Source organism: Rhinoderma darwinii, chromosome 6 (genome assembly GCF_050947455.1).
Source record: "Rhinoderma darwinii isolate aRhiDar2 chromosome 6, aRhiDar2.hap1, whole genome shotgun sequence".
NCBI lineage: Eukaryota > Metazoa > Chordata > Amphibia > Anura > Rhinodermatidae > Rhinoderma > Rhinoderma darwinii.
This window is the reverse complement of record NC_134692.1, coordinates 127,281,375-127,291,527: the sequence shown is the minus strand read 5'-3', so window position 1 is coordinate 127,291,527 and position 10,153 is coordinate 127,281,375. Positions and strand designations below refer to the sequence as shown.

The 10,153-nt window shown below is 42.2% G+C and overlaps 1 protein-coding gene across 4 annotated transcripts in view; it reads right to left on the bottom strand.

Moving 5' to 3' along the window:
• Window positions 1-10,153, bottom strand: part of UNKL (unk like zinc finger) — a 71,193-nt gene that overhangs the window by 10,125 nt on the left and 50,915 nt on the right. For all 4 annotated transcript variants that reach the window (XM_075830311.1, XM_075830313.1, XM_075830314.1 and 1 more), the window contains 4 exons: window positions 4,705-4,797; window positions 2,246-2,476; window positions 1,512-1,714; window positions 292-549 (listed from right to left, as the gene is read on the bottom strand). In XM_075830311.1, coding sequence (XP_075686426.1) covers window positions 292-549; window positions 1,512-1,714; window positions 2,246-2,476; window positions 4,705-4,797 — 785 coding nt within the window. The remainder of the gene's footprint in view (window positions 1-291; window positions 550-1,511; window positions 1,715-2,245; window positions 2,477-4,704; window positions 4,798-10,153) is intronic.

Below are 10,153 nucleotides of genomic sequence, written 5' to 3'. Positions count from 1 at the left end.
CCCCCCGGCACTTTCTGCTCTCTTTGTCATCTCCCCCACCCACGTAGAGTCCCTGCCTAGTCACTTCCTGTTGCCCCCTGACGAAGCCCCTACCCACCTACTGCCAGTTTGCATTTCACCCCTGTCCCCCTCCCACCAAATTGCGTTGCCACCTACCCCCAGTAATTGGGAAGGAGGTACCGCTGATATGATTGTATGAGGCCCAGAAATTTCTGATATCGGTCCTGATGTAACCACACCCTACCTAAAACTTTTATCCACTAAGTGTATAGCTTGTATATTCATACGTACCCTATCAATTGTTTCCAAGTCACTACAAAGCTGACTTTTCAGAGAATGTAGCTTTGGTAAAGGAAGTTTCTCTACATCGCCATATTTTTTTATTATGGAAAACTGTGGAGATACGCATAAGACATCAAATTCTTCCTGGAGTTTCTTCAGTTTGTCTTCCACTTCTTCCTTCTGTAAAAGTGCTACACGTCGGTCTGCATCTGCTGCCTTGGCACGCTCTTTTGACTCTTGAGCTTCTTTTTTCCATGCGTCGCAAGCCTTGAGAATAAAATGCAAAACTGTTGAACATCTATAATTTGTCATGTAGCTCTCTTAGAAAAGTTTTACAAGGATTTTAAAAAAACTGGAATATATCTAATGTACGGAGATGTAGTTATCAAATATTAATGAATACGGTTTAAATAGGATGGCAAAATTATGCGCTTCTGGAGGGTTTAAAGGGGTGATCCAGGGACAAAAAAAAATTACAAAAATTGCTTTGCATTAATATTTTATGTAAACAGAAGTCACTTACTAATATACTTTAATTTAAAAATTCGGTAATAAATGGTGCAGTTCAAACCCGGTGAATTGTTCCCGGAAGTCCTGGAGCTTTTCTAATATTGAGGACGCGCCGACAGCCCCACATGACTGAGGGCTTGCTTCCTGTGCTGTTCATGTCGGCGTGTTATCAATGGCATGGCCGCAAGGGGCTGTCACATTGCCTATTGCTAGAGTACCCGAGCAGAGCATCAGCTAACGCTTTGCTCAGGACTTCAGCACTGCTCCCAACCTTTTGTCAGTGACTTCAGGGGTTTCCTATCGCTGGAGTCCCCGAGCAAAGAGTCAGCTGATGCTCTGCCTGGGGACTCCAGCACTGCTGCCAACGTCACGGTCACTGTCCATATATGGACGGTGACATCGGCAGCAGTACTGGAGTCCCCAGGCAGAGCATCAGCTGATTAGGATAACCCTAATAAAAACTAAACTTCCACATTCATGCCAGAGTTAGACAGTACTACTGGTTACGTGAATTGTCAAATCTACACCATATAAAGTCATGCTGCACTAGGCCTCCTACACATGACCGTATACATTTTGATCTGCAATATGGAGCTGTACTTATTTTCCCGAGTGCCATATATTGCAACACATTTCCCTTATTGAAACAGTTCTTGTAAAGGGGCACGGGGTCGTACGTATGGAATCTGATGGAGATTGATGCAATTTACTATTCTCACCTGTTTTACTTGTTGCCATGAGTCTTCCCATCTTTTTATTTTTCGCTTGGCATCGTCGAGTTCTCTCCTAACACGGGACAGCTCACTACCATTTGAGCTGGTACCAGTGGAACTAGTAGTACCGCTACTAAACACTGGTGAGGGACTGGGTGAGAAACTCCCACTAACAAAGTCCCAAATACTGCCCGTCACACCATTTAAACCTGTAACAAAGAAGGAAAGAAAAATAATGGAGACAAAAAAAACAAAAAACACAATAATGCCCAACTACGTATCAATTGATCTTTCTGCAAAGCGGAGACCTTCATGTAAATCCAACGTAGACTACAATTATTTAGGCTCTGTGTACACTGCGTTTGCAGCGTATGTTTAACATATACGCAGTGAATGCTCCCGGTGTATACATTAAACATATTTATTGGCCCTCATTCACACAACGGAGGCCACCTTTTGGCCTCCATCATGGCGGTATATGGGAGTATAAGGCAAAAAAAAAAAGAAGGTATAAAATAGTGTAGTAAACTACGCCATTCTATAGAACGGTATCCAAAAAAGAACCAAAACATAAGAAATGTTATAATTTTATATAAAAATCCTGTTTTCAAGTCAAACCAATTTGTGTTATACAGATGGCACAGGCACGAAAAGCTGCCCAGTCCCATAATATTAAATACATTTTATCATGGTTCTTTAACTAACGGGTAACCAAACTGTGCACATTTGCTACATCATACCTAAGGAGTTGTGTGAAGAGGTTGAAGTGCCTAAAGCATTGTGCTCAGACTTGAGAGTTGGCGTCTGCTGCTGGCGGGGAGCCATACTGGAGGCAAGATAAGACTGCGACAGCGACTGGGAGAGCGAACTCAGAGGAGAGGTTGAAAGAGAAGAAGAAGAGTGAAGAGAGGAGGAACGAGCAAGAGATCCGGGGATATTTACAGGTGCCGAACTTCCCAGTAATCTTTGACCTAAACAAAGAAAAGGTATAAAAACACAGACAAATTAATTTATAATACACGTAAGGCGATGTTCACCGTTGCATTATGCGATGGTTTTTGTTTTAAAATGCGTGCAGAGCTATTCTTCCCATCAAATTTGCCAGGGCTGCCAATGGAGTCTCGGAACAGAGCCTACGACGGCAGTGTGAATACAGCCAAAGGCTTAGTTCACATCTCGTTTATCAGGCACGTTGGAGGTATATGCCAAGAGTATTTCCTGACGTATGTGGACATGTTTATAGGCAACATGCACCCAGCGTATGCCAAAAGCGTCCTTATGGAATACCCAGGGCCAGTATGTGAAAAAAAAGGTGTGCCAACAATGTATAGAAAAGCGAGGTCTACCAAGCTTTTCTATGCAGTGGGGCACACTTAAAAAAAAACTTCTTTACAATGGGAGCCAACGGTCGATTAATGCCATACATCGCGAGTACTCCTGGCAGAACGGAGCCGAATACAGATGTTATGAAATAAAGATTGAGTAGGACACAAGGGAAAGCAAAACCTTTCTAGTCAACAGCAGATATAAGGGTGCAGTCACACGGGGCAAATTTTGTTGCAGAGATTTTTGCGACTGAAAATCAGTTCCACGCATTTGCAACAATCCAACACCTGCGGCAGAAAGCACCACATTCAGATGAATGAAACATCTGCTGCGTGTGACTGCACCCTGAAACCCCCAAGAGGATGGTAACCACTAGGAAACGTGAGCATTTTTTACAAGTGCTACAAATAGCTCTGCAGCTAAAAGGTGATCGTACAATAGGGATGCACCATGCATCGAAACTTCGATACCGTGCACTCTCAAACGGTTCGATACCGTTATTTCATGTATTTTGATACGAAGCTGTGCGGTCACACAGCTCAGTATTGTAACACATGAATGTATGAAAGCGGGGCTGCGGCTGTGTGATACAGCCATTGCCCCACTCCGGAGTCCTGACAAAAAGTGTGCACGCGGTTAGCATGATGCGATACGGCCGGTGCTGCACTGAAAACAGAACATGGCGGGCGCTCTACAAAACACCCCCATGTTCGGTCTTCAGTGCCTGCGCCGTCGCTCATTAGTGCAGCCGGCCGCATCACCTCATGCTGACCGCGTGCGCACTTACTGTCAGGACTCAGGAGCGGGGCAATGGCTGTATTACTAGCCACAGCTCTGCTCTAATGGCAGAGATGAGAAGAACCTCTGATCTCCGTCGCTATTCCCCTGAATGCTGTGATCAAAGCGGACAGCAGGATTCAAGGGGAAAATGAGAAGGTGGGATGCCCCTTGGATCGCACCATATATGGGCAGACAGCCCAGGGTCCAATGAAGGATCCCAGGGCTGTCGTACCATATTTCCTGTTAGGGCACACTTAGGTATGTCCTAACAACTGCCTGTGTACTATCTGTACACAGGCTAATGTACTGGCATATAGATATATGCCAGCCTATTAAAGTTTAAAAATAAAAAAAATAAAAACAAAAGTAATGTTAAATAAAAAAAATACACATACATATTTTTTTACAATTAACATTAAAATAAGTCTCAATACATAAAATATACACAGTTGGCATTGGCGTGGGCGTAATAACCTGCACAACAAATGGTTGTCAATTATGACAAACATGATGAACACCGCAGTAGACTACGCTATTCATCCCGTCAAAACGACGGAACACTTGCACAACGGAGACAATCTGAAACCATTGGCATTGGGTTTGCAGGAAAAAACAAAAAAATGAAGTGTCACTCTAAGAGGGTACCAAACGGTGAGCTCAGCTATGCATCACATTGACTGTTAAAGCAGTTGTCACCGCTTAGGACCCCACTCTAGAGCTGGCAGGTAAAAACGGCAGTGTATCCGGACCGTCCATATATTTCAAATTTGAACATTCAATTCAATGATCGGCATGTTATGCTACATTTTCTTTGCATCGGCCACCGCAAGGAGAAATTACGGCCAGAAACCGCTTCCCTTGGTGGAAGAGACTAAGAAATGTGCTTATTGTGCATACTAATAGGTATACCTAACAAGCAAGTACCGTATATAATAAAATATCCAAAAATAACCATCATATGGAGAGCCAACTGCATGAAGCACACTAACCCATACGTACGCCTCTCAACAAAACAGAAAAATTATTTCTACAGGTGTAAATGTCAACCCCAAGGTCATCAGTCAACATAAAAAAGTACAAGATGGCTTCTTACTCGATAGGCCCAGGTCACTGTTCTCAGAGTCGTCTAATTCTTTTTCTAAAGATGCAACATTTATATTGCTAAAATGAAGATCTAGGGCAGAACCTGTAAATAAAGACGCATGTTACTGGCCACTTCACCCCCGTCCGAACACACAACAAAAGCTGCGAGCAAATAAAACATTGGAAAACTTGTCAATATATAAATCAGAAGATAAAATGTGCCACATTATAAATCAGTGTAGAAAAGTAACTTCACATGGCAACTTTACAAAACTAAAAACATTCTTCACCAAATCATCATGCCTGACAAAGATCTAGGCATGCTATCAATCTATACAAGAGGGAATAGAGGCGACCCGTGAGCACCGGGATTACAGGGGGTGTCAGTCAGATACTTTCATATATCTTAGGCCCTGTTCACATAGAGTTTTTTTTGCAGGTTGAAAAATCTGCATCAAAATTCCTTCAGGCATTTTGAGGCAAAGTTTGACCTGCCTGCACTTTCTTTGTTGCGTATTTCGACCATGGCCATTGAGCGCCGCGGACAGAAAAATGCAGCGAAAAACACTTTCTCTGCCTCCAGATGATTTCAGCGGGAGATCAGAGACGGAACCGCAGGAAGAAAGAGCACAACGCTTCATTTTCCTGCGAGCGTTATTCTCCACTTGCGGAAAAAAAATATAAATATATATATATATGTTTTCCGGTGCAGTTTCCGTGTCAAATACAGCACCAATATAAACGGTGTGTGAACTGGGCCTCAGAGGGACCTATATTTTTTTTCTTTCAGGACTTGGCAGTTTCATTTTTAAGGGGTTGTTCGGAATTATAGAAACACGGCTGCTTTCTTACAAGAACAGCACCACACCTGTCCACAGGTTATGTATGATATTGCAGCTCAGCCCTATTCACTTCAATGTAGCGGAGCTGCAATACCAACCACAACCCATGAACAGGTGTGGTGCTATTTCTAGAAGAAAGTAGCAGTGTTTTTTTTTTATAAACCTGGACAACTCCTTTAAAAAAAGGAGTATTCCGACTGCTATCTCCTTCCTTTCTGGGCCACTGGATTGCTAAGTGGGGTCATGGTACCCCCATTCTGCCATTAAATGGTGGTTCAAGACCCCCCCCTAACTATCAGACATTTGTGACATATCCCACAGATTCACCATAAATGTCATTATTGGGCATATTTTATATCATGGCCTTCCTGGACAAGGTCAGTGCATCATATGATTATACTGGTTTTTGGCTCTGGATCATACACAACTTGTATACACATTACAGTTACAGTCAACTCAATGGGAAAACAACATCTTAACATCTCAGACGTACAAGCTAAAGGGGCATTGTGCGGTTCTCACTGTGGCAGACCTAGGCCCCATTCACATCTGTGTTTGTGCTATCTACCGAGCGTATACGTTTTTAAACACTAAAGTATTGAAAAGTATACATAGACGATAACGGGTCAAAGGTGGAACAAAATCGCATCCTTTTGTTTGTCATGGTTTACGTTGGGATACTTTTTTTTATAAAGTACTGAAAAGTATAGTCTGCTACGCTATTCTGTGCCTTAAAAAAAACCGTTACGTCGCGTATACCTTTTTTTAATCTCAATGGACGACTTATGCAAGCGTAATGCTATACGTTTGTATCCGTTTCGATACAGTAAAATCAATTAGTTGGTTTTTTTTTTGTTTTTTTTCTATCAGTGTTCACTATAAAAGAAAAAAAAATAGTATATTTTTAGTTAAAAAACGGACAGAAACGAATACCAACGTATGAGTATACGCTAAACGTACACGCTATAAAAAAAAAGACGTAAACAGAAAACGGTACGTTTGTATACGTTTTCAATGGTCCACGTTTTTATGAAAAATTTACACGCTCGGCGGATAGAACAGACGCGTTGTGAATGGGGCCTTAGCGTGACCATATAGTAATGCCTTGTAATATGCCCCCTTGAGAAGGAGTTCTACTATTCCCCTCCATTGCTACTTTTTTTTTCTTTTTATCTTAAAAAGGGTCACGGTCATAGATACAGGTCAGAGGTCGTAGAAAAATTATACATTTAAGGCCCCATTCACATTGCGTTTGGGCTATCCGCCGGGCGTATACGTCTGTTTATAAAAACGTGGACCATTGAAAACGTATACAAACGTGTACCGTTTTCTTTTTTTCGTCTGTTTTTTATAGCGTGTACTCATACGTAGGTATACGTTTTGGACCTGATTGATTTACTCTCAAGTAAACGGATACAAACGTATAGCATTACGTTGTCCATGGAGATCAATGCTAAAAAAAAAAAAAAACAACGTTTTGGCGCGTATACGTTTTTTTAAAGTACAGAATAGCGTAGCAGACTATGCTTCTCAGTACTTTCAAGAAACAGTATCCCAACGTAAACCATGACAAACATAGACCAAACGGATGCTATTTTGGTCCACGTTTGACCCATTATAGTCTATGTATACGCCGAGCTATACGTTTCAATACTTTAATGTTTAAAAACGTATACGCCCGGCAGATAGCACAAACGCGATGTGAATCGCGCCTAAGGCTAGGTTCCCATCTGCGTCGGGGCTCCGTTCCGACGTAGCTTTCCGTCGGAACAGAGCCCTGACTGACACAAACTGAAACCATAGGTTTCCGTTTCAATCACCATTGATTTGAATGGTGACGGATCCGGTGCCAATGTTTTCTCTCCGCTGTGCAAGGGTTCCATCGTTTTGACGGGATGAATACCATAGTCGTAAACCATTGGTACCGGATCCGTGATCATTGAAAACAATGGTGATGGAAACCTATGGTTTCAGTGTGTCAGTCAGGGCTCCGTTCCGACCCCGCAACAGAAAGTCAAACTGAAACCACAGCTCCCGTTTGCATCACCATTGAGATCAATGGTTTCCGTTTGTCACCGTTCCGGCAGGTTTCTGATTCTCCGACGGAAAAACAGAAACCTGCCGGAACGGTGACAGACGGAAATCATTAGCAGTGTTTCCGTCACCATTGATATCAATGGTGATGCAAACGGAAGCTGTGGTTTCCGTTTGACTTTCCGTTGCGGGGTTCCACAACGGAAACCTCAGACGGAACGCCTGAACGGAAAACGAACGGTGATGTGAACAGGCCCTTACTTGCATTTTTTTTAATGCTGTGTTTTTCAAACAGATTTATAAAAAAAATGTAAACATTTAAAAAAAAAAAAAAAAAGAAGGATAGGGTATTCTGCAGTTTGGGGGAAAAACGCATAGTGTCATTATGACCATTGAAAATCCCATTCACTACCATGTAAAACGTTGTGTTTGGTATCTGATGGACCGCTTATTAATTTCTCTCACTTCTCAACAGTCAAATATAAAAATGTGAGATGTGGAGCTTATCTGTAGTCCTACCAGCTCATGTGATAGCTGAAATAGAACATACAACTTAGCACAATGTATGGATTTGTGATTTTTACATAGGACTGCAGGTAATCCTCCCTAGCCCAGAGAGGGCTCACGGTGAGAAAACAATGCAGCGCTAAATGACAAAGAAAAGCTCTGCTGCACCAGTATATAAAAACGCTGGTCACACTTGGGTAAACTGCCCACACCTTATGAATGAACCACACACACACAAGAAATGAGCGTTCATGTATATTCAGGACTACTGGCTCGAGTATCTAGTGGACGGGAGGTGAACTCTTCACACACCAGAGACTTCACAAGTAAGAGCAGCCTTTAGTGTACATGCAGGAAAAATATGTATGAATAGACTTCTTATTTCACTCCGTTATATCACCCAAATGATTCCGTATTCCATTACAAATACCTTCTTGATGCTCAGCCTGTGACATAGGTATAAAGGACCTACATGCATATATGACTATCATCGGTGTGTGCAGTCCTTATTGTAATGCAGCCCCGTATAAAGCCAACCTCATCTGCACGCCTTTAGGCCCTTCCATTATAGTCATTGATGCAAGTTACAAAACTCTCTGCAGTGATTTTCTAAGTTTGATGCATTGCTGAGCAGCATTCCCAATATCCGATTACAATACATAGAAAGTCCTTACACCATTTCAGCAACTAAAGGGGGGTCAGGAAAACCGAACATCTAGTGTGATGTGGTGAGAAATAAGAGACATGCAGATCGTTGTGCTTACCATCTGTGTAAGTGCTGACTCACTGCCTGCAGTCCCCGGCTCTGCTGATACATACACTGTACCATGGCAGCTGATCACGGCAGCTCCCTGGTCATGTGACTAGTCACATCAGGAGGCCGTCATACGCTCCCAGGAATAGGAGGACGACCCACAGGATCAGTATGCCAAGCGTCCAGCATCACAAGCCACTGCACCCTCCTGCTCACCTCCTCCCCTATACTGCACATAGAGAGGATCTGTGCCTGCACTGATGGAAGAATTTGGAATACCACACGCCTTACTTTTTTATTTTATTTTATGTAAAGCAGCCACAAAAAAATAAAAATAATTCTATGGTTTATATATATATATATATATATATATATATAAAAACACACATTATTATTATATATATATATATATATATATATATAAACACACATTATTATATATATATATATATATATATATATACACATACGTATGTATGTACGTACGTAAATAACGTACACACACACACACACGTGACCTACAGGCATCGTAAGCAACTGTGTGGCATACAGTTATATATACGTTAGAGCCTTACGTTTGGCACAAACCATACAAATGTTTCTATGGGTATGCACCAAGACACGATGTGAGCAGAGCCTAGGAGCCAAAACAGCCTAGTTTGAGTATTGCCAGGCCTCCTCTGCCCTCCATTCAGTATTAGTTTGCCCTCAACACCCGAGTAATCTAAGGGTACGTCCACACTGAGTTTTTTGGCACCAATTTTGATGCAGAAATGGCATCGGAATCAGTGCCTTTTGGAGCCTATTTTTGCAGCGGTTTTTGCATTAACCTCAACAACTTAAAAAAAAAAAAAAAACGTGAGCAAAAAGTTTCAAACAACGCTGGCAATTCATACGATTTTTTTCTGTTTGTCAAAAAACTGTGTGAATCAGGCCTAAGACTGACTGCTCGGGACAAGCTGTCTGAGCGGCCTAGTTAAGAAGCTGTAGTTCGGCTGATAAGACACATTCGGTGCAGAGAATGGCGGCGTAATGCTCCAGTGAATGCCGCTGCCCCTTTGTCATTCTGCACGGGGGGAATCCCAGGAGGTTACCCCCACACCTACAATCATACACTGATGGTTTATCCTAAAGCAAATAATGGGGACACACACACACACACACACACACACACACACCTCTATTTAAATACATTACGACACCGGATTTGCCCAGCTCAAAGATGATTAATATAGGAATGGTCACCGCAACACTTTCCAAATCATTGACTAACCCCACATCTTTCGTGATACCAACGCCAGCATAAAATGCTATTTTTTTGG